Source organism: Epinephelus lanceolatus, chromosome 2 (assembly GCF_041903045.1).
Source record: "Epinephelus lanceolatus isolate andai-2023 chromosome 2, ASM4190304v1, whole genome shotgun sequence".
Lineage (NCBI taxonomy): Eukaryota > Metazoa > Chordata > Actinopteri > Perciformes > Serranidae > Epinephelus > Epinephelus lanceolatus.
Genome location: NC_135735.1, coordinates 19,733,038 through 19,759,275, shown reverse-complemented (window position 1 = coordinate 19,759,275; position 26,238 = coordinate 19,733,038). Strand labels below are relative to the sequence as shown.

Here is a 26,238-nt window from a genome sequence, read left to right as displayed (position 1 = left end):
TTCATTTCCCATCCGTCTGTTGACTTGATAAATGATATGAAACATCTGCAAACCATTTCGTACTGCTGTACTTAAAATAAAACACAAATGCATCACAGTACTGTGGAATAGGCCTGGGCGATTATATGATCGTGATTAGTGATCACGATTAATTTCAGGTCGATTACGGTGATCAGCTGTGAGCCTATTTACTCGATCAAACATGGCGGAAATGTGCGTGGCAACAGCCAATCAGAGTCGATCTTTTCCTGCTCCACTTCCGCTTGAAAGTTGCCTGGGGAGTAAACAGCATGACCGAACGTGGAGCTAAACGCGGAGCCAAACGCGGAGCCGAGGACAGCGAAACAGATGTCAGCCTTGACTTGGCGTTATCCTCCGAAGATGAGGCTATTGTTGACAGGAAAAGTTACTCAACGTCGGTTGTGTGGCGGTGGTTCGGGTATCTCCAAAGTGACGTGCAGCAAATTAAGCCGGTGTGCAAGGTATGTCGGCGGTCTGTGCCCTCAAAAACCGGCAACACAACAAATCTTTTTAACCATTTGAAGAAGTACCACCCAAGTGACTATACAGAAAGCATGAAAACGCGAGCGGAGTCTGCACAGCCTGTCACTGCTCCTTACACACGTAGCATTAGCAGTGTAGCCACTACGAGCGGTGCAGCGGCAGCCCCCCAACCAAAGCAGCAATCAATAGTGTCATCTTTTGCTGCCATTGCGCCATATGAGCAACATTCCAAAAGGAGAAAAACGATCTATATTTTACGATTCTGTATTTTATTTAATTTGCTTTATTTGCTTTGTATTTTAATATAATGTTGGGTTTACTGTTTAAAATATTGACCATAAGGAGTGTTGTTGTTTGCGAAAGGCATTTGATCAGAGTATTCAGTGCTGCTAATTTTTATATTGTTATTGTTGTTTGTTTTGTACTGTTATCTTTTAACTTGAAACAACCAAATCTGTGTTGTTATTAAAAATTATGCACATTTGCAAGTAGCAATGATTAACAGCACATGTAGCATCATAACTTGAAAATGATAATGTATACATTTTAAAGCATCTTCATTATGCCCAAGTATTTTCTATCTTGTATACCTCCAAAAATACTCAGGACTGTAAGGTAGCGCACTTTTGGTGTTATATTTTTCTACATTTGTTGCACTGTTGTTTGCTTTGTTATTTACTTCGTTTCTTAATAAAATGTTGAACTAACCTCTAGTTTCTTTAGTTTTAAGTACAGATACTTTAAAACTGGCAGTTTAAAAACAACAAAAAATATCGTGATAATAATCGAGATCGGATGATATGAAAAAATAAATCGTGATCATTTTTTTTGCCATATCGCCCAGCCCTACTGTGGAACACGTTGGCAGAGACACAGTGTGTTTGTAATCTCTTTTTGCATGTTGCATGTGTTTTCATCTACTGAGACTGAGCCCCTTAAAGAAAGGTCAGAGGCTCAGTGGTCTATTGGCACAAAAATTAATCCGTGGCTTTAGCCCGGTTAGTCTCTGTAGGGCAGTTTTACTGCTCTGACTGCTTCCAAATAATCTGAAGGTCTTCCATTGCTTGTTTAATAATACATTTTATCCTGACTGGAAATTGTAGCATTTAAAATACTTCATAGGGATTGTTGTTGCCTGTGGGAAGTAGAATGCCATGCCGAGTAAATCTAGCACTTGCCTGATCAGGCGCGTGGTAAAAAAGGACTACACACATCGTTCTTTCTGGAACTGATGATGGAAATAGCTAAGGAGTGAGCCATGTAGCCTCTTTCTCACCTCTATTGAGAGTTGCACGTGTGCTGTACCAATCAGGTACTTCTGAAAAAATAGTGGCAGCTAAAGACCATTATATTCCAAATGACTTACAATCAGTTGCTGTTAGAATAGAAAGCCTTTATTGTCATTGCACAGGAACAAAAGGATGCTATATATACATCAAAATTGCGGACCTCACTGCGTTTCAAAGTGACCCATGTGATCATCCATACAAGGGTTTTGATAAGTGTTTTTCTGATTTCCTGCCCCTATGTTAAAGCAACCCGATTTTTTATTTAAGATTTGCATTCACTAAATAAATAAATAAAATAAAAATAAAGCAACCCAGACCCACTCCTATGTTATCAAAAGCCAGCGCTTGGGCAGTGACTTCCGGCATCAGACACCAGCGAAAAAAGTTTCCTTTATCGTTGGCATGATACATGGCTGGTCGCCGTTATAGTTCAACAAACACCGAGTTTCACCCAGGAGAGTGGCTCTGCGTCTTGTAAGAGTACAAAGCCAAACCCTGTTCTTTTTTCCTAAACCCAACCACATGTGCGCTAGTTGTTGAAGGAAAAGAAACATCAATTCGCTGTGTTGTACTGATGTAATGCTTTTATTTTAAAGGGAGACAATGCATATATCTACACTCTATACTGAGCTTTTGCGCCGCAAATAAAGATCAACCAATCACGCTGCACCAGTACTGAGGCATACTGATACTACGAGGATAGTAAAACAACAAGATGAAGGCTCTGTAGTCCAAATCAAGATGGCAAACTTTATTACTCTGTGAAACCTTGACAATGGCAGCGCATACAATATCAACTCCTTCCTTTATTACCTTTCACAATAAAAGTGCTCAACATATACAGTACATTACTTTACTTGATCAATAGGATCCTGATTATTGTCACAAATTGGCATAAGTGCTGAAAAATCTATTCACATCCATATGTTTTATTGAACAAGTGTTTTACTGTCACAAATTTGCATTAGTGCTGGTATGAATAGTTTTGAGCAGGCGACTGTTTCACATTTTTGTGAAAAGGCCCTTAGTGTGTAATTTTTTTTTTCATTTTGTTTATAAGGTGACAGATTTACAAAACACCTTAATACAAGCTTCTTAATTTTTTGTCTTAATTCGGCCCTGAAACCATTTCACTGTCATCACAAAAACAAGCTTTATTGTTTGCAGACTGTGCTGGTCTTTTCTCCAGCACACTGGTCTGCACCAAGTTCAGCCTGTGACCTTTTGTGGTTTCTGCAAAGAATGAAATAGCCAAAGGAAACTAACAATAAGCTGTCTACATGCAGAGACTAATTCCAAAGACTGATTGGTGAGTCAGCTCTGTTAATCAAGTTATAGTGTGCTTACTCTGATTACAACGTTAATACAAGTGTAATAAGCTAATTAAGGAGTTTACAGGATGGTTTCAGTAATGGAGGTATCGCTTTTCTCTGCTTATAGTCGTGGAGTGCATGTAGAATGCACCGACTTCAAATCATTTGCATTGATCACGTTATGCTTCCTGAAGGCTTTGTATGTGCTTGGGGGAGGCGGAGGAGGAGGAGGAGGAGGAGGAGGAGGAGGAGGAGTTAACCTTTTACAACATGTATTAAGGAGACACGAGGAGGAGGCTCCCCGGAGAAGTCGCCAGGTCAGTGTGAGGCTAACACAGATTAACTGACATATTCATGAGTCACTAATCAATATCTAGTCTGCAATCCATTAGTTGCTTCTTTCCAAATGTGAGAGGAAAATCCCACATTCAGTAGCGTTGGAAATCAAACCCAGAACCCTCAACAGTTCTAATTCAACTTGTAAATGCACAAAGAATTATTAACAGGTGATTTTTTTCATGTTTCCATTTAACCATTATCTGGATTTTTTCCAGTTTCAGTGCTTATAACGCACTTTGAACTGGCATCTCTCCACAAGATGCTCTAAGAGGCACTCCATGAAGCCTTTGCAGGTGCTGAGTGGCAATTATATGCTGTGATAGACAAAAATAGAAAAGAGAAAGCACATCGAAGACTGATACTGTTGTACAGTGCAGTGACATGCTCGCTCCCTGAACAAAGCCAGTGTAGTCTTCCTCTCAGCTTGTCAAACTAGCAAAGCATGTTAACAAGTAGCCATCTCCCCGAGCATGCTCAGTGACGCAGTGATGCCTCCCTGACATGGAGCTAGTGTCCAGACGGAAGGTGCAGCTGAGAAGTTCTTTTTGTTACAGAAGAATAAACTACTTACGCCGGCCATGCCCATTACATCACCCAGAGCTGTGGTATGGTTTGCACACAGATAAGGGAATTTGTTGAACAATAAAATTAAATATCAAAATTGTTTTTCTATAAACACTCATCATCATCATTATTAATACAGGTCTTCCATCCACACTGTAATGTCTTCATGACATGTATGTGGAGAACCTGATATAATTCATGCACTATTGAGGCATCATCATAAGACAGTCTGTCAGTACAGTTTGTCAGCATGCAGAGAATCACCACCACTGGCAACAGAATAATCAGGCGTCTCTGAAAATTTATGCAGGGTGTCATCAACTTATATTGTTGGATGCTTAGTGTTTGGATGCAGACATTTCCTCCAGTTTGCACTGGCAGATGGTGAAAGTTATTCTCTCCATTTTCATCACTGAAACTCTGAATCATTGGGCAGTCTTGTATTCCTGGGTAATTCTCTTTGCATTATGTTCCTCATTTCCAATACAGCAGAATGAACCCCCGATTAATTTGCATCTACACTGGAAGGGCAGTGGCTGCAGTAACGAACTGTTGCTGGTGCTCACTGGGAACATATATTTACTAAGATGTATTTGTATGTATTTGATAATAAGTATTTTAAATAGAGAGCTTTGCTTTATTTCACATTAAACAATGTTAAACTATTTATGGACTTCAATCAGGCCCAAAACATCAGGCCCTGTCCAAGCCAGACCCGAGCCCGAACCACTGCAGCAGTTTTGGCCCAAGCCCGATTAAAATCCTGAACCTCTATTGTAAAATATATATTAAATTTCATATATTATGATGTATACATTTTACATATAAAAACATTTATTACAAGCTAAGGGCTGATGTGTTTCCTTGCACCACTTCTCCTCCCTCTGTTATTTCAATAGTCTGTCATCTCGTGCATGACAGGTTCAGCGGAGCGAGCTGTGCCCCTCTGCGTCTTGTGCGCACAGTGGTCCATGGCTATGCAACGCGCAGATGTTGATCACAGCTCTACAGCTGCATTTTACACACATCTCTTTCACTGCAGGGGAGGGGAGGCAGGCTGGGAGGCCCCATTGCAGCCCCCCCTTCTCTCATTTTCCATCTCTCTCTCTCTCTCTCTCTCTCTCTCTCTCTCTCTCTCGTGCTCTGTCTCTCTAAGTTCTCCACTATATTGCTCTGTTGTTCCATCACTTTCCCTCTCCCTTTCCCTCCTCTTGATTCAGTCCATTAAAACTTCTGCCATTTACGTACAAGAACTGCCAGTTTCATTAAAAAACAAAAAAAAAAACACTGGTAAATTGGCAAGAGCCTGACCCGATTGAAGCCCGGGGGATAATGTGAAATTACAGAGGGAGAGCTCTACTTCCAATACCATTTTTTCCTTCCTAATACTGATACCTGAACTTGTGTATCGGCAGATACTGAGTACTAATCCGATACCACTGGGAAAAAAATGTAACTGCCAGGGTCTGCAATTAACACCCACCAAGTGCCAATTGTAGATGGATTTTCTGTTTGGTAAGTAAGCCTTGGCTACGCACCGCACTGTGGAGGTGAATGTTTGTACGAAAATAGTCATGTAATAAAGAAGTATGCTGAGTCTCTACTGCATCTAAACAGTGCCATGAGCTGGTATGAGACATCAGCCAATCTGCTAAAATATCACTCGCCACCAGTCTGCTGCTAGCTTCCATTAAGCAAATGTGTCGCTAAGGGTTATGAGTTGCCCCCATACTCACGACTAATAAAATAATAACATAGAGGCTCTGTAGTCTAAACCAAGATGGCAAACTTTATTGCCTCCCACATTGTCAACGGCCGCGCATGACAGCTTCACTCCCTCTGTTCTTACCTATAATAAATATAATAAAAACAGTAGACATACTGCATCAGTGCTTACTAGAGGGAATTTACTCACATTTTGGGTCTGTGATGATGTATTGGTAAATATTGTAAAATCATTTTGCTTGTAATTTTGCTGTACTTTAAGTCAGTATTCAACATATTAGCCATTATCTCAATTAAAATTGCTGGAAAAAATTGTATATGTGGTACAAAAAAGCAATTTATTATGTTGGCTGGTAAATTTTTTCATCTACCAGTCCTCTTGGCTGGTGAGTCAGAACCGACAAGACAACTGTCCTGTACTAAACACGTTTTCCAAATAAATATAACATGCTACCGTTATTAGCACAAGCCTATGGCAGTTTACATTGTGTAAATTAGCCTAGCGGCTAGCGGAATTTTCCTCTACTCATATGAAGCCAGGGACAACAGCAACATTTAACAAAGGTAACATTACAAAATCTGGCTCCATTACAACTCACTAGGTTCACTGACAAAACAACTGTCATACTAAACACGTTTTCCAAACAAATATAACATGCTAACGTTATTAGCGCAAGCCTGTGGTATTTTACTTTGTATGGATTAGCCTATGAATCATATATATCCTTTTTTACTGTGTAGGCTACTGCTTTAGAGCGACTAAGAGTTGAGTTATGGGAAAACTGCTGTAATGTCCGGGTGTGACACTTCTCTTAATTACATGGTATTGGCTCAGTGCACAGACCTGTCTACTTACTGATACCCAATCTAGCATGTTAGGCGATATTGGAGGCATCTCCAATACTGGCATCGGAACATCTCTTAAACTACTCAATACCTCAGTCAGTATTTGCTTCAGCCTCTTTGTCAGTGAGGAGAATGACAGACTCTATGTGACACTGGAGCTACCAGTTTACATAATGTGGACAGTGATATGCCTTTGAATCCAAAAGACAAGGTCACACTGGATGATTTTGAACACAGTCTAAGCCTGACTGGACCATTTCTGTTCTCTGTAAGACCTGACACCCTGATCCTCCCATTGACTCAAGAGCAGCCGTGCAGAGCGCACTAAGATTTAATTTTACTTGGGCCAGTATGTTGTGTGAAATAGTCTAAGAATTTCCACTACTGAAATCTGAGATCAGAGCGACGGCCAGTGAACAAGAAGAGAAATAATTATGAACTCCCACTCACAAAGATTTTTGGCCATTACTTTAACAAAGATGAATCTCAGTGGTGATATCATTTTTTCTTAAAACTTACATATCATATCTCAAGGACCTCCTGGATCAGTACCCATCAGCAAAACTTTGAGTGAAGTGAAAGAGGGCACAGACACACTTTTTGTCAATGTTATTCTTGTCAATACTTCAAACTATGTAGTTTCTCAGCATTGGGCAAGAAACCAGAGAGCACATATATTCTAAGTGATTTTATAGGTACCTGCTCAGGGTGGATCTAGTAGTGTGTGACAGAAATTGATCTTAGAGTGGGTGTATTTATTGAACACTCCAGCACCACTCACCGCATCAAAATTGTATTGACTGAGCTTTGACCAAAAGTAAAAGAAGTCAATTTGATCTACCACTGGGATCAGACAGCATAAATACCTGCAGACGTTTATAGAACAGTCGTGAAATTAAAAATCAAGGGGTTAAAAATGCCCTTGATAATTTAGGAACCATTTATTTGTTTCTCAACATCTTCACATAAAAGTTGTTGAATTGTTACAGATTCACACATGAATGACTGCCGTGTCCCCCGAGAGACTCTGCAGGTAGTTTGTCGGAGTCTCTCGAAATCCCTCTGGGTGAAGAAAAAAAGGAGAGTTTTCCAATAGAAAATAGCCAAGCATGCAGCCTGGAGCAAAACAGAAAGAAAGAAAAAAGTTGGCACCATGCAGCCAGCAGTAAACAGCTATGCCAATACAACCCACTGTGTCAGTCAATGGATTGATGGATGAATGGTGGTACAAATCGAACTATCTCATCATTACATGAAACTGATGCCAAACGAAATGTAAATCAGTCAAAATCAGTATTAGATCGAGGGGGAACAGAAAAAAACATTTATAAAACCATTTATAATATATATAAAAACATATCTGGCTCAAGATTTGGGAAGTCTGACCAAAAAAAACCTTTTAAACTCGCAATCCCTCAATGTATCTCAGTGCCGACATCAGGAGCACCGTATTCAGAGGCGTCCTTTGAGTTGCAGTGCAGCAAGTACAGAAAACATGTTTTTATGTAAATCACATATTTCTAAAAAATCTATTGAAATGTTTGGTCATAATCCAAATCTGGCAGCCAACAGACAGGCAGAAACAGAACGTTTCCCCCTGAGTGCAATCTGAATAAAATAAAAGTCAGAAGTGGAGTTTGAAAAACCCTTAACAAGCACCACTTTTATAGTCTGCAAGCCTGGAAATGACAAACCCAAACTGAAGTGGTTACTTGAACCCATTTGAATGAAGTCATTGTCTTTTATGAAAGTTACTTAATCTTCACCTTCACCCCCACATTTAGTTGACATTCAAGTGATACTGAGCCACATTTACAGAAGCACAAACGTGATCATTTGTTTTCTTGGCTGTTTTGTTTCAAATCAATTCACCATTGTGTCGTCTGTGCACTCCTGTAACAAAATAAGCAACTGTTGTCACAGAGATTTGGGGGTCTTAAAATGGTTTCCATAAATGGAATCATGAGGCTTTGTGCTTTCAAACAATGTTTAGTTTTTCCTGTTGAAACTGACAAACAGGGTCCAGCACAAATATAAAAATGTAAGACCAATACAGCTGTAGGTGGTGATTCAGAGGTTCAAGCCAACACAGACCATCAGAAGTTAGTAGGTTTTGATGTTAGCATGGTCCAATGTCGTCTAGATGGGAAAGGAGCAGTGAAATTTTCCTTTTTTTGGCATTTTCATGAGTAAAATAAAGGTTTTCAGGTTGATAAGAAAAAATTGCCGCAGTAAAAATTAATTAAATCATTAATTTCTAGTTTCTTATACTTGTTAATACTAAGCAGGTAGGACCACAGCAAATAGGCAGAACAGCAATAAGACTGAAAATCAGTTTACAATGGCCAAATTGACGCCAGGTCCATGCACATGTTTGGAACTGGTGTTGCCCACTATTGAGCGATTTCAAAATAATTTTACACACATGGTTTATCACTGTTGTGAAACATATCCTGCAAGTTTTGTAACGAGTGGACCAGAAATAACAGATTTATAGTATGATTTGTGTCATGCCACGCCAATTTTTTACATTTGTAGTGCCCCCTGGCGGTTGATTTGAAGGAGACTTTCAGGGTACATTTCAGGTACTTATGTGGACATATCCTACAAGTTTCCTGATGAATTGCCCAAAAGTTGTGAAGTCAGGTTAATTGATATGCTGAACCACGCCCCTTTTTCAGTATCCAGTTGCGCTTCGTTGTTCAGTATCCAAAATGTAATGACAAATGATAACTTTGGATAACTGTAAGACCAATAATGATCAACTGAAAATTTGGTAAAAATCTGGCTAACGATTTAGGAGGAGATTTCAGAATAGTGTTTTTCAAAAAATTGAAATGGCAAATAAATCTGCTCAGGCAAATTTGGGGAATGAAAAGATGGATGTCTGTGCTGTACCAAATTTCCTGTAAATCGGACTTATTGCGTAGGAGTTATGACTTTTCAAAGTTGACCTTTAATTATAGGAAGGCTGTACCTGACTTGGAATAATGTCAGTCAAATCAGAAATGTCCGTTTATTATGAATATTCAACAATATGATGTGTTTGAGACAGCGGCATTCTTGCAACATAGTAAACAAGCTAACTATGCTAACAACAGATTGGAAATGTGACCCAACGTTTTTTGCTGACACAAGATATCATACTTCTGAGCAGAAGGCAGAAGATTATGTTATTTCTTAGCCTTATGTTAGAAGGTTTCTCCTCTGTGCCGCTGCATCAATTCCACGCCTATCTGTACCAAAGTCATTAACGTTCACTCCACAGCAAATCTAGGGACCAAAATATCCCCAGAAATGAACTCCACAGCACACAGACTAGCTACAGACTGCTCCACCCCTTAGTCAACAATCTCAGTCAACTGAGGGGTCTCCAACTGGCGATTTGAATCACCAACTTTCAAGGTGCAGCCCTAAATTATAGCCCTCCCATCAGGGTGAATAGGGTCATTTTTGGCCAGCATTTGCACACAACTTCTAGTCATCTCTGAAAATTGAATGCATCTACACTGAACCATCTCATAGGAATTTGAGTAAATATTACTCAAGAAAAATAATAAACCAGCACAAATAACAGGGCTTCAGCCCTTAGGGCTTGAACCTTTAAATATAGAAGTAGTAAAGGATGGTAGTATAGATGGTTTGAGTCACAGGCTGAACATTCTGCAAAAGTAAAACAGGTAAGTGTGTGTGCTAAAGTGTGCTTTGCTAATGATTTATGGCAAGAATAGATTAATCTTTAAGATGTTTTTCATCAACAGCCCATCTTTTTTAAAATATGTTCCTGAACATGACGTCATTTCAGAAGTTATTTAAGCATGTAGAAGTAAGTGTTCCTTAAAGCAATTCATATGGCTGACTCACACTCACAATCCATCAAATATTCATTAAGCTATATGAAAAATAGGTTGTCAGAACTCAGCTGAGGATATCATTTAGGTCTCTGAGTCTTTTATAGAACGAATAACAGAATTGCTGCCAATTTCCCCTCTACTCTCACTGTAGTCCACTGAGGCTTTCTCTGCGGTTGCATTAGAGCGGCACTCTGCTAAACATAGGCAGCTGAAGACTTCACAGGACTCAGGTTGGCCCCCCGCGGTGACCTCCAGCCAGCTCCTGATGGAAATCTAACCAAGCATCACGCCCAATTTGAGACTCCAGAGTAAACAAACAGGAGTGCTCTTCAAAGGTATAGCTACTAACAGACAGAAGAGTGGGGTCTATCTGTAGCTCTATTCACTCACTACGCTGTAAAGGCACAAGCCTGGATTTGAACACACACGACCTAAAAGACGGAAATTAATATATGTTTTTGTCGAAGATTCTCAGATGCTGTACATAATTAACTGTCAGCAGACCGACAGATTTTGTTTTTTGGGGGTTTGGCAAGGCCAGATTTGTGAGTTGACGTGATCAAGGAGAGATGTTTCAGATTTGACATGCTTGTTGTTGAAATAAATAAACAGAATTATGTGATATAATAAACAGGAACACGTTTTAATCACAGATGATACATGCCTGTCTTTGGCTCATCAGTTACACAGTAATACATAATTTTTTTTCCCAAGGAAATAAGATGCTGCAGTTGTAGCCAAAAGTGACATTTTTGCACCCTAATACGGCTGCAGTATTTTTAAACCTGTATGCTGAGGTGCATCATTTCGCCAACTTCTCTGAAATCTCTCTAAGTTATGATTTCGTATAATAACCTGGTCATAAACTGAAGTAATCAGCTGTCTCTGAAATATCTGGCTTCACTAAATCTCATTATGGCAATTCATAGTGAGTAATCGTCCCAAATGCTGGCGATAATTTGCATCTTCTTCGATATTTCAGTTTAGCCTATCAGAGTGTGCAGAGAGAAAAGGTATGCATAAAATAAATAGCCACAGCTCAGAGACAGACTATAAGATAAAAAGAAACTAATGTACTCAAGAAAATTACAGTAGGTGATATGCAGTATTCACAGGTTAACACATACGTATACATAGCACACAACTGGAATATAAAATGAAAGAGAAATGCTGCTTAATTCTGCAATAATCACGTACCAAAAGTAACGGGTCATAGATTTTTAAATCATAAGGATTTTACAGTGAGTACAGAAAAAATGGGTCAGGGACTTTGTTCCTTTTGCCTCATGATGTATCCACTTTCTCCGTTTTGTTTATCATCATCATCATCATCATCATCATCATCATCAGTCTCAGTCTGGGTTCCAACCACTGAGAAAATAGCATGTTAATGTATGTTAATGCATGTTAACACTTGAAAGTCCCAGATTTCCCACCGTTGCCAGTAGGTCTGTCTGAAACACATTTAATGTTTGATCTCGTCTAATCCAGATTTAAACTAGACCATGCTGTGATTAAATTACATCAGCCGCAATACAGTGATCTGCAACTTAAAGTCCCCATGATATGAGAAACATATTTTCCCAGTTTTAATCCTGTGTCCCTGTTTTAATTGATCAAAACAAACAAACAAACAGTATTTTTACATTCAAATCCCTGTCTTTTCTTCTCTGTAACACCAGGTAAAACAAAAATTAATTGTTTGATTGACTCCTCCTGCACTCGGTTTACAAAAGTTCATCCAATAGAAAAAGACTTTGGGTGACCAGCTAGCCACATGGGTCATATAAAATCTCACTTCATTGTTTGTGTGTTGTATTATCTAGCTAACAGCAATATGGAGAGAGATAGGACAACATGTTTGTTTGGACATCAGTGAACCAAACATTTGTTTACAATTTCAAGACCATTTTGTGGAGGTCTAATTCATTTATTCGTCCTCCTTAACTAACGGTAAGGGGTGTGTGTGGAACCAACAGTCAGCTAAGCAACGAACTCCACTATAGGCATCAGAATCACCAGAGGACTCACAATATGATATTATTGCGATATTGTGATATGCTCAGTATTGCGATACAATATAATGCGATATATTGCGATTTATTTCTTTTTTTCGAACTGCAAATTATTTCCCCAGGGAAAACTTTGTCACTATCACTTTTACCTCATAAGATAAAGTTTTCAGTCTGTTCATCTGACTTTAATCATTTTTATTGCAGCTAAATGTGATGCAAAGCAGACAGACTGACCAACACTGGCATAATACCTGTCAGACATGCTGCATATACCTGACAAACTGAACTGTTGGCAGATTTAACACCCTCTGCAAGATTAAGTGCGCCCAACACCCATGTTAGACGAGTTGTCTGTTACATCCACAATCCCCTGTTCTTATGCTGCATTTTGCAGGATGACTGCAGTGTTTGCTCCGGTGTGACTTTCTTGTAGAGAACGTGAGACAACAGTTGCCAGTCCTCTGTGAGATAATGTGCCATTATAGTAACATATGAATCCACTGACCTTGAAGTCCATGCGTCATAAGTTAATGCCACCCTTCCTGTTGTACTCAAAGGTTCTTCAGCTTTCTGCCTCACTTCTTTGTAGAGTTTGGGTACAGCTGTGTTGGTGAAAAAACGTAAGGACAGAGTCACATACCTGGGTTCCAGTTTTTTCGGCATGTAATAAAAGCCTTTGTTTTCAACAACGCTGCATGGACGCAGATCTTTGCACATTAAGTAGGTGATGGACTGTTATTTACTTAGCTCTCTCAGAGTTGGACAGTAGTTTTGTCGAGCTAAGTGTGTCCAGTGTTGATTGATTTTTTGGCAGAGCGGGTAAAGTGTTAGCTTGGCCGCCAGCAGTTACCACTATCTCTGGATGATGGAGTGTGAGGTGAGCCCTCATGTTTGTAGTATTCCCAGAGTATTTTATTCTGATATAACACAGCATGCAATCACATGTGTCATCCAAAATCTGATTTCTTTCTCTGGTGCCTCCATCTTTGTTTTGATGAACCTCCTGCCTAATGCCGCTGACTGAGACCTCTGCTGACCTCACAAGGCAGAAAAAAACAAGATCAGCACCATCTAGTGGACTGAAAAAAGCAATTGATTTTATTTTTCTAGTACCAAAAGTTGTCTTGAAATGTGTATTTGCTAAGATTAATGATGTATACATGTTTACAATTTCATAACACAAAATATTGCGATACTATGCTGTACCGATTTTTTGTCCCCCACCCCTACTCCACTGTAGCTCCATATTGCGCTAAACTCGAAGCCTGCCCACTTTTAGCGGGCCAATCAAATGCGAATGATACACCAACCAGCCACAACATCAAAACCACCAGCGGGTGAAGTAAATAACATTGATCATCGTGTTACAGTGCAATATTCCATTGGAAAACCTTGGGTCCTGGCATTCATGTAAATGCTACCTGATGCGCTCCACCTATCCCAACACTGTTGCAGACCAAGTAAACCCCCTTATGGCAATGGCACTTGTCAATGGCAGTGGCCCCCCAGCAGGACAATGCACCCTGCCACACCACAAAAACTGCACAGGAATGACCGGAGGAATGGGACGAAGTGCTCAAGGTGTTGACCCGACCTCCAAATACCCCTGGATCCCAACCTGATCGAACATTTGAGGGACATACTGACCCTGATCCACAGTGGGGACTGGACTTGGCTCTGACCTTTTAAGGCATGGACACAGGACCTCTGGGGGAGCGGGGTACCAGCATGTCCCACAGATGTTTGATGGCACTGTTCCTATATCCTACCCCCCTGCTCAGACCACACCCATCTTTAGACTTAGCCTTCATTGTGATCTTAACTCACAGCTGTAGAGTTTCAAGGCTTTGATTTGCTCGGCTATGATGCTTTCGCAGTGATAAAATATGGTCACAGGGATATAAACATCTGGCAGAGTACTCTAAACAGCTTCTGTGGTAGTTCCCACTATAATAGGTGTCTCCAGGACCACATTTTTTCACTATCACACACACACACACACACACACACACACACACACACACACACACACACAGACTCATAAGGTAAAATCAGTACCAGCCAATCTGTTGTCAACTTTCTTCTAATATTCTGTCAACAGAAAAAATCTTTGTCCAGTTTTGTTGGCAGAGGTATTTGTGTTTACTTCATGTACACTTATTTACAACTGGTGTGTGTTTAAATATACAGCACACAGCTATTTTTTGATGATGCTGGGTTGCAGTGATTGGTTGCGCAGCTCTGCCAGAGAGAGCCCCCGGATATTATCACAACTTAATTCAATGTTAATTGGCAATACCAGGTTTGTGTATTAATCTTTATGCTTTTAATTCACCTCTCTTTAAACAGGCTGCTGCTCTTTCCTCTGTGATCACCTGTCCTCTAAATCACTCTGCTCAGTCAAGCGGCTGAGCTTAATATCCTGCTCTGTCAATAGCCACTGAGAGGAGGCAGACTTTATGTTCCTTAGGTCTCATGACAGGCACTCTGAAATGCTGGCCTGAGGGCACAAGCTCAAACTCATTCTGCCAGGGCCGGTCAGGACAGTCTTGAAAGGTATTGGCTTTCCCCAGCGCTGGCCTGTTACACTGTAATTGTGAGAGCTATACCTGACTTACCCCAATGATCTTGTTTGTCAATTTTACAAGGCTCCTAATCTTTTCTTACTTAACAAGTTAAAGTTTCTACTGCAGGCCAGAATACACAATGTTAAAACAGACTTTAAGAAGTAAAAGTTGTGCAGCACAAACTGAGCAGCTTCGACACTAATGATAAGGCTTCGTGTTCCATCTGGCACCGATATTCACTCAGTGGTCGCACAATAACAGTCTATTAACCACAACCAAGCAGTCTCAGCTTCATACCTGAACCACATGGTGGCAGCTCAGAAAACACTTTTGAGTCATGTGGTTATGGAAGGCACTCATAAATGACCTGTTTTTTTGTGTCAGTATGAGGACTTCTTGCCCTGAGTACTCAGTTGTGCTCCTGACGTTGCACATTTTCCCACAGCTCACTGGTGATGTTTTGAAACTGTGAATTGTGCTGAATCAATGAAACATCAACAGTGACGAGACACAAACAGGTAACCTAGCTGGTGATATTTCACAATAGTTTTCTTACTGTTCAGAAGTTCTACTGGCAAAAATGAATTGATCCTAGTAACAATTGCTGTCTGTGAGGCCTTTGTGCTGCTGACATCCATTGTTTTTGCACTGGCTGATATGTTCCTTCTCCAGATGAACCTGAGCCCATAGTGCTCTATTGTTTTAATTTGTTTAGACTTTTAAAAATGAAACTATACATACTATTTTTTTTCCTTGGATATTTGTACTTTGATAAAACTTTGATATATTGAAATATCTATATTACATTAATCAATAAGGCTCACCCTGTGACAAGAACTGAAGTTGTTTCAATTAGTTAAAAAAAAAAAAAAAAGGTCACGGCTACAGACTATGTACTAAGTTTGAAACAAAATTAGGAAAACAAATACTCTGTAGTTGTGCTGGTGGCATGGAATGAACACGATTATCCTAAAACCAAAATAAACTGAGCATAGCGTTAGTTCAGGCAGGACACAATGTCAAGCTCAGCTCACATCCCAGCTACGTCAGTTGATCTCAAACAGCCCAGTCAACTGATGGAGCAGCTGGTTGATGGAAGGGAGTCAGCTGATAGATCACAACTCCTCTCTATGCAACCAATTGGCAAATCTCATTCAGGGCGCCCTCTTTAAACTGCTCTGGCCTGCCTACTGTGGCTGCTTCATCTGCAAGCAGCTTTGCAACCCGCCTCCACCCCAGCTCCTCCTTTTCATGCTGTGTCTGACTTATCAGTGTCATTTCTGTTTGTCATTGATGCTGCTTTGTTCTGTTCCCGGGGGGGTCTTTGCTGCTGCCCTCCCTGCCTGAGCCTTTCCACGTAGGCACGTGGTAGGGCAGAGAGGTGTGCTCTATCTGCCTCAGGCTTTCCACGTAGGCGCGTGGAAGGGCAGAGAGGTGTGCTCTCTTTGCCTTAGGCTTTCCAAGTAGGCGCAGGGAAGAGGCTTTCTGTGTAGGCCATATAGAACAGAGCCCTAGCACCAAATATAATACTGCAAAGGGAAATAAAGTTTTCTTTGACTAAAGTGGTCCTGGCTGAATCGGAATTAACAATATTATCACAATAATCTTTGAAATATCCTGAAAACTCTTAAGTGGCAATAAAACGTACTGGCATCACTTAATCTTACATTTTGTTAAGAAATAAATATTTTTGTTGCATCGCAGATAGGCGCACACCTTTCTATGAGAACGACTTTAGTGAAAAACAATCTAAACAAGACAGACTTCTCAACAATTAAAAATGGCATTGTATGTTATGATATGAAAGAACTTTTGTGTTTTTTGAGGCTGGTTTTTGCAGAGTCTCTTTTATTGTTAGTTGCACAGCGGTCTCTTTGGGTGCTGCTGGACACAATATTTATCATAATTGTAAGTATAAGGTATAAAATCATCATTATAAAATAATCATCATTGAAAGTTTTAATATGTGTGTCACTGTTAAATCAGACAGAATATGTCAGCTTGAAAAGGTGTGTTTCCTGGCAGGATTCGAAGGTGGAAAGGGAGTCAGTAGTCAGTGAGTTTATTTTTGTATGATCCACGATATAATCGTTTATCGCCTCATCCCTATTTGGGTTAGTCTGATGATGTATTATAGTGACTAAATAATATGTCAAATGCCGACAGAGGCCATTTTTTGGCAGTTTATACCGCAAATAATTTGAGCCTCACTTAAACCAGCAGGGATCATGGAAGCTTTTTGCCAGTGTGTAGTCACCTGGCTTCGGCCCCTAAGCTTATAGAGCTGCACAAGGGCCCACTGACCACTAAACTGTAGTTATGATCACTTATAATCTGATGCTTTACACTGCCATTCTGTACTGCTAAGGATTCAGTGGGTGAGGAACAGTGTTTCTGCTGCCCTTTTGCAGGGAGCACGCAGCCCCTGTAGGGTAAATAGGCTTTTCCTGATTGGTCCACATCCCTGCAAATGTCAGCGCACAGAGATGGAAGCCTTATTGATATCACTGTTCTCTGGCCCTTACCACTTAACAAGTGCTAACTGCTCAAACAAGACTTGGTGGGCTCTTAATTACTTTTTTGAGAGACGAAAGATGGAGTCTAATGAAAATATCAAAAACATTATTTTCCCTGCCACCGTCTCCAGGTCTGACACGATCAATGGAATCATTCCTCTGTATGAACATAATATCACATTGTCTTAATGGAAATTAAAAGTGGCAGTTTGGCAGGTAATTTGTTTCAGGTATTGATTCACGCCAAGACTGATCCACAGCAATAAGGTCACGATCCCTGTTTGTTTGTATGTTGTTAAGCACAGAGATTTTTTTTATGTTTTTAAAGATATGATAGAAGTTTGGGTTTGACGACAAACACTGCTGAAGTCATCAGTCGCTGTCACATTTTTCTAAGTGATGCTTCATGGTAAAGAAAGTATTTGCATGCTTTTGGTGTCTTATAGAAATCATGTTTTACAGAGAGTTGAGCGCTGAGTGTCTGAGACATAATTAAAAAGTAATTACAAGCATGATGCATTGACATGAATTTATGCATTTATTGATATGCTTTCACAATTTAGAGACACTAATGCAGACAGATGAATAAATCAGAAGTCTCGTCGCCTTCTGTCTAACTGGAGTGATTAGCAAGTCAATTATTTTTTTATGTATAAACTATTTGTAAGTTTAGCACATAGAAATTTAATTTCTACTCGATGTCGCACATCCCCTTACAAACCCGAGCTGCTCCAGAGATCCCTTTCTTCCACTGTGTGTGTTTGTGTGTTCAGATAAAGGTGTTGGCAGGTTCCTTTTTGTGTGATTATTGGCAGTCATCACGTTTGGAGAAGGGACCGTTCTTTGTCCTCTTAGTTGGACCCATGTCACAGACACATGACGGAGCAGAGCGCCCTGCGGCAGGTTTTGCACTGAGTATTGTTAATGCTCAGAGATGATGTGAACATATTGACGTGTGTGTAAACAGAGGTAGTAAAATGTCTGTGTGTGTGTGTGTGTGTGAGTGTTTAATATCTGAGAGCTGACATATGTACTCTGTGTTGTGGCAGATGCTATGTTACTGGTGGCAGACAGACTGGAGGGACCCTTCAACATTGAAGCCGTTATTGAGCCGGTCGACATCAAGATCTCTGAGGCCATCATGACCATGCAGGACAACAGCATGCAAGTGTCAGCCAAGGTACTGCCACATGAATTAGTTTTGTTCACCATGCTATGATGTGTTATGATGTGATCTGTCTTTACACTGAAAACATGTTTACATAAATTAATTTAGACTGAATTATTTCTATTTTTGTGAATATGTATTGTATTAGTGCAAAACATGTCACATAAATATCTACATGACCATTAGAATGACACTGAAAAGAAAAACAAAGCAAGAAAATACAGGTGATGTAACCAAGTAAATAATGAGCATAATGAGTGGGTTATTTGAGTCAATCCTCAACTTAGTTATTTGTAATTATTGCAAGATTAATTATCCATCTGAATTCCAACAATGTGTGTGAAAAATCTGCCATACTGTATGTTAAAATGTAAACACAATATGTGTTCAAAAGCCTTGGATAGCCTATAGAACACAGTGGTAGGCTTCAACACAGCCCTTTCTCCCAAAAATCATGTTTATACAAAGGTTATAAAGGTTTTCAAAGAGTTGTAGTACCACACATCACACTAGGCTTTTTATCAACATAACAAGGACACATTTTCATGAACTTATCTGTCACAAAAATAGTCACAGTGAACATACATTGCAAAACATTTGCTGTCGATGTATTTCATTTGTTTGTGTTTCAAAATCTACTCATGCGACACCAGCTGTGATCACATGGACAATATTTCTTCAATCAAACTGATTAGACACTCCAGCTGAACTGTTTACATAGAAAGCAAACAGTGATCTGATAAGTTGTGCGTTTCCATGCACAAAATTTGATCAGAATAGAATAGGGATAGACCGATATGGATTTTTTAGGGCCGATGCCGATACCGATTTTTTTCCATCACCCTTAGCCGATGACCGATTATGGACTGCCGATTTTCTTGAGCCGATATTTGGGGCCGATACTGCTTTTGCTCCCTCAATTTACATAAAAAAAAATGACACAATGATAACAAATATTACAGGTCTCAAGTTTAAAATAAGAAACATTTATTGAACAGTAAAAAATACTAAAACAAGATGGAAAGTTGAGGTAGAACAGGTAGAATATTATTATTATACATTCAAATAAAAAAAGAGTTCAGTGCTCTTAAATCTTCCAGTAATGTCTTTATAAAATAAACAAATATTTAAGCTGAAGCATAAATAAAACAACAACTACTGTACACAGTAGGATTCAACAGCTTTGTTCAACTTAACCACATATTTTCAGATGAAAAAAGTGCCAGGGAAAAATAAATCCACAAACCCATGCGCGTATCGGCCGATGCCGATACAAGTAAAAAACTCAAATATCGGCCCGATATATCGGCCGGCCGATGTATCGGTCTATCCTTAGAATAGAACTTTTCTGGCTTATGCGAAGTGGTTCTGCCCATGTGACGTGTGTAATCTGCCACAAATATGACAGAGGAAGCAGAAGATGTTTTTTCCAACTTTATTACTTTACATTAAGTCAATACAAAACAAAAAGTTGTATCCCCAGTTAATACAATTTGGTTGTAAGTAATGTAAAGTCCCACCTCACATTCAGATTAATGGCAGATATTACAATTTACAGATGTTTTCTAAATGCCTCATATGCTGGCAAAGGGTGGGCGATATGGCCCTAAAATAACCACGATATTTCAGGGTATATCTGCGATAATGATATTCTTGACATTGTTACAAATTAGTAAAACAAAATATTGGAATTTCAACAGATTCAACAATTTTTTTTACAGTTTGCTTCAAATATTCAGTAAAAACTAAACAAAAAGTATCTCTTATTTCTTCTTTTTCCCCCTGGACCTTTATGCTCTGCCATTTCTCCTCTAATCATCACGCTGTAACCTGTGACAGGCTGCTATGCTACCATATCTATTGCACATTCACATGCAGTTTTTTGTTGAGTCGCAAGCATCCCATAGGTTTACATTAGCAAAGGTTAATTTCAATTCAATTTTCAATTTTATTTATAAAGCCCAATATCACAAATCACAATTTGCCTCACAGGGCTTTACAGCATACGACATCCCTCTGTCCTTATGACCCTCGCAGCGGATAAGGAAAAACTCCCCCAAAAAAAACCTTTAACGGGGAAAAAAAACGGTAGAAACCTCAGGAAGAGCAACTGAGGAGGGATCCCTCTTCCAGGACGGACAGACGTGCAACAGATGTCGTACAGAACAGATCAACATAATAAATTAACAGTAAACTGTATGACACAATGAGACAGAAAGAGAGACAGAGAGACAGAGAGAGAGAGATATGCAGGACAGACGGTAATGGCAGTAGCTTACAACAACAATAATGAAAGTAATAATATTATAATTAATAATAATATATTAATATCTGGCAGTATACATGTGTGATAATAATCATATGTGTATAATAACAGTAGAAGTATGACTAATGACTAATGATGGCAGCAGCAGGAGGCATCTGGCAGGACCACAGCAGCAGCACAACCACACACGTCACACTATCCAGGCACCGCTGCAATACGAGTTAACCTGAGAGACAGTGGAGCACAAAGGCTCCGGAGAAGAAGCCGAGTTAGTGACATCCAGAATGGCCGAGTTAGCAAGATGCAGTAATAGAATACGAGAGAGAGAGAGAGAGAGAGAGAAGGTGCCCGGTGTATTATAGGGGGGTCCTTCGGCAGACTAGGCCTAAGTCAGCCTAACTAGGGGCTGGTACAAGGCAAGCCTGAGCCAGCCCTAACTATAAGCTTTATCATGTTAATGACAAAATCACTTGACTGCACCAACTCCTATGAGAGCATGGCAAGAGAGGAGAGGGAGAGACGCTGGGCTGCTGCCAGAGGAGCCGCTGAATGAGTTCCTTCTGAGTGGTAACTCGCTAAAAGAGTCTGAGAAGTCCGGGGCTGTTCATAAAACATTTAGGACACCACAATTTATTCCACACTACCGAAGCTGCTCCTCTTCTTGGAACCACCGTGAAGTCAGTAACAAACCCGCTTTTAGCCGTGCTTGTTGTTGCCATGCGTAACAGTATGAAGTCAATGTAAACAAGTCGCAATATTGTGACTATCACAATATGAATTTTTCATATGATATAAAAAATTATGCCGGTATCATCGTGAACAAGATGATATGGCACATTAATCCAGGCTACTAGTAGCGATACATGGTTGTTATGTCAAGCAACTCCACAATTCAGCCTGTAGCAACAACGTTACATAAGGCTACTGTTTAAAAATCAAAATATACATATTTTAATCCACACTATAAAAAGGTGGCACCAGTAGAAGGCTAAATATATATATATTTAAATTCATGAACGATTGTCAGCATCAGCAGAGGGATGTTGCACACAGCCTCTACGTCACCTAATGTTACACCCACATGGGGTGTGGCAAACACCCACAGAAAGAATAGACTTATTTCATCCACAGTGAAACGACTGGATTAGACATTTACATGATTATTAGGCACCAGTATTTCCCAATTAAACTGATTGTCCAAGGTTTATCATCCTAGTCAATGTGTGTGTTTCCACCGGCTGCGGCTGTGCTGCGTTCCAGCTCCGTCTTAGCTCCGGCACTCCGGAGCCCTCTGCAACAGATACGCAGGACTTCTATTTTTGCCGGACGCCGGAGCACAACGCAGCAATTCAGCACAGAGCAGATCGTGCAGGGCAGGAAGTCGTGCACAGAAACAAAATAAAACATCCGGTTAATTTTCAAAATAAAGTACATTGTGTTCACGGCGGATCATATTTCCCTGCACTACACCTTAAAAACTACATAATGGGCAGAGGCAGGCCTGAAGTCAACAGGTCAGAGGTTTTCAGACGTCATTTCACCCCGTGAACACCATGGACGAGGAGATATTAATCATGGCAGTGCACCGAGATGTCTTCCGGCGGAGCTGCACCGCACCGCACAGCAAATGCAGCCGGTGGGTATTGACGGACGGCGGAGCACGCAGCGGATAACCAGCGCTGCCGTTCTGCAACGGACACGCATCCATTGGAAATCCGGCGTAAATGGAACCACAGTCAGGATGCAGGATGGAGACTCTTGTAAGATGATTTTAGGAGACAGTTTAACATGCAAGAGAAGCTACTGATTTCCTCTTTAGCCTCGTTAGACTTCAAACTGCTTATCAGCCTCCAGAATAGTTTTATATTTCAAGCAGCACATCCAGGCTTTATCACACACACAATAGTTTTTCATTGTCTTTCTCATCAAAAGGCAGGGTTTTTTTTTTCAGTTCAGCTTTTGTTCAGACCCTTTGGTGTGTTCTGGCCTATCTTCATGCCAGAGTTACAAAGGTCAGAGTGAATTAGATGTCACATTCTTTTCCATATCGGGAGGGCTGCAATTTACAACTTTACCCATTGTCTATGCACTTGAGGCTCCATCCCTGCAAGGTTGTGCTTGGCTGACAGATTGCTCCGAGATTACAATCTTTCTCCCCACAGTCACATTTCAACCATACGTACCTTCATTCCCGCGGCGCCGACCTGTTGAGAATCGGTTTGCTCGTGTGATGTACAGGATAGCAGAACTGTAATCATGGTGAAGAACTGATAAATATTAGAGAAAAGACAGCCTCTTGTCATGACAGCCATGCAGCACATTAGAGTGCTCCATCACATACTGACCCAGGGGCCGGCAGACGGGCCAGAGAGGAATGCTAATGAGCTGTGCGGTTTGGAGGAGTGTTGTTTGGGCCCTAAGAGCCTGTAGAGACCAGGCTGTCAGAAAACAATCTATTCACACAATGAACCTCTATGAACTACACACTGATAAGGGTAAGGGTCAAGTAATAATAGATCTGCATTTCTATTTTTGGTCCTATGAACAAGGAAACTTTCATTTTAATTTCAGTAGAGCTGAAAACTTTCTCTTTGTTTTTGTGTATCACTCAGTTGTCTAAAACTAAATATGTTGTGAAATATGGAAATTCATTTTTTTCCGAAGTCAAAATTGTCATGGTTGCCAAAAAAGCAATCACTAACAAATCGTTTTTTTAGTTTCACACACAAACTAAAAGCTTATTTTTATTGTATTTTTGCCACAAACTGGATACAGTCTGGGTTAAAAAGGGTTTTACTGTAACAGTGGGTTTGAATTGCATGCGAGTGGCAGCAAATCAGGGGTTAATTCATTTTCTTTGCCACCAATATGACACTTCTTGTAAAAGGAGACTCGGCCACTGATAGACAGCATTGGTTCCAGGCTGGCTCTATATAGTTTTCTATCTCAAATCACAGACCAGAAAGAGCAAATTGACAGAAGCTTTTGAAGGGAAAATGTCAGTGGTGTAAGCAAACTACAACTTTGGTGGGATCGAAACGGATGTGTAAACAGACTTATCCGTGGGCTCAGTGTAGAGTTCATGCAGCTCCGGACTGCTGATAACCTGCTGTCTACCCTGCAGTGACAAGCTCATGTCTCATAATGAAGAAATATGGTCTTAATGTTGCAAAGCAAGGCAACTTCCTGAAGATACTGTAAATGCTCAACACCAATCTGTATCCTTTTCCCCTCGTGCTTCCTCCCTCTGTGTGGTAATTCTATCTCCCTCTGTTCATTCTAGGTTTTTCAAGGGTGCGGCCAGCCAAAGCCATCAGGAATGGGCAGGTCTGCACGTGGCATCTCGGATGTGTTCAACGCTCGCTTCAGACCCTACACCCCTGAGGAAAGACCGACTACAGCAGCTGGAACAAGCCTGGAAAGACTGGTATGTACGGAGACAGTATTTTACACTGTGATCGGAAAGAGTACAAAGAAATGAAAACGGGATTAAGTAAAATGGGAAAAATAACTTTAAAGGCCACATTTTAGTGTTAAATGGAACGAAATGTAGGGTTTAAAATATGAATTTAACAATAGGCTCTTAGGGAGAGATAACTGTAAAGTAGAAAATAATCTTAGGTCAGATCTTTTGTGCGAGTAAAGCAATACTTTCCTAAAATAAATCTCTTATTCTTGGGCTCTCACTTTGAAGCCTAATTAAGTCTGAAGCAGCCAGTTCATGATGGTTTTATTGAAGAAGTCTATATTCTGCCAGGAAATGGTGTTGAACGCGCTTTCTTTCTCACTCTGTGCTTTAACAGCTCCACTGATTTTTCTGTACAAGAAGTGTGTGGAGAATTTTTGAAATATACTTGGTGGAGGCAAACTGAGCTTAAGGCCAGCTTACCAGGGCTCACGTCCAAAGGCCAGAATAAAAAAAATAGAGGCCCCTTAAAGATTGCAAGAAAAATCATTGTAAATCCGTGTTCATGTAGTTCGTGTAGACCCCAGGTTCTGAGTGTCTCCCACCACGCTGTGCTCCAAGTTGAATTATTTTCTTTTCCTACACTCTCGGTGCCAGAGGTTTCAGCAAGCACATGCTTTCCCACCAACCTCCTTGGATATATTTTTTAGGATATATTCCTCAGAGTGAGTGTTGCTGCAGGAAAAGAGCCATTAGAAAAGATTACGAAATGCACTTAATCACACAAAAGTGACCCATGCCTTATGCCAGAGTTTGCACTGTTCTTAGAATCTTGAGGAGGCTAACACAGATTCAACATCCACCCACTGAACTTCAGGATGATGGCAAATCCTAAGACATTAATTGAGGCTATAAAAAGATCCATTTCACCACCCCAGTGCCACTGAAACAAAATGAGTAGGAGGCTGTCTGTGTTGAGCTCCAGTATATAGCAACACAGAGGGCCTCAAGTCGACATGGTGTTAACATCAGGCCCCACAACCCCAAACTCTGATCTCTGTAACCTACAACTGTGCATCTCTCCCCCTTCTGCTACAAAACGTACACTGCTGTGACGTCTCTAGGTGCTCACAAAGGCCAAACATTTTAAATAGATCATAATTCTCTAGTAAAAGGAGTAAATTATGCCATAGATGTGTTCTTATTTTCATGTCAACCTGCATTATTGTTTAAACTTTCAAATGTGGACTGATAATTAAAGCAAACTTCTGTGGTATTAAAACAGATGTGTTATATACAGTATAATATTTTAACAGTAAGATACACTGTTAGTCCTTCTAATAATAACACACCAGAAATACATTTATAGATTTTTCCTTCTAACAAATGTATGTTGTACAACATTAGTGTTTTTAATGAATTACATTGACTACATTTACATGAACACTAATATTCCACTGTTATTGGGAATAGGACAGTATACTGAATTAGATACGAGTCATGTAAACAGCATAATTTGTTTGGATATTCCAAATTAGGACTTTTTTTTTTAATTAACGTTTTCCAATTAAGATGCGGAATACGCTGATATTATTCAGATTTTTGTGTGGATATGTGTGGTGCTAGCGAAGAATGCGTCTCAACTGGGGTTTTACCGCAGTTTGCGACACATGAGCTGAGTCTCAGTTCAGGGGCTGCACCCTTCAAAGGCTCCATTTGAAGACCGATTGCGTCACATAGGTGCAACCAAGGCTGTCCCATTTCGAAGGCTCCTTCTGTTGTGGCCGAGAAATGCAGCCTTCTTTCCCAGAATTTGGAGGACTGAACGGATGAATCCTTCGTGGCCCAGCCTAGCCCAAAATGCAT

The 26,238-nt window shown here is 40.2% G+C and overlaps 1 protein-coding gene across 2 annotated transcripts in view; it reads left to right on the top strand.

Moving 5' to 3' along the window:
- Positions 1 to 26,238, top strand: part of gpc6a (glypican 6a) — a 238,299-nt gene that overhangs the window by 165,237 nt on the left and 46,824 nt on the right. For both annotated transcript variants that reach the window (XM_033626058.2, XM_033626068.2), the window contains exons 5-6: positions 18,582 to 18,712; positions 24,250 to 24,393. In XM_033626058.2, the coding sequence (XP_033481949.1) occupies positions 18,582 to 18,712; positions 24,250 to 24,393 (275 nt within the window). The remainder of the gene's footprint in view (positions 1 to 18,581; positions 18,713 to 24,249; positions 24,394 to 26,238) is intronic.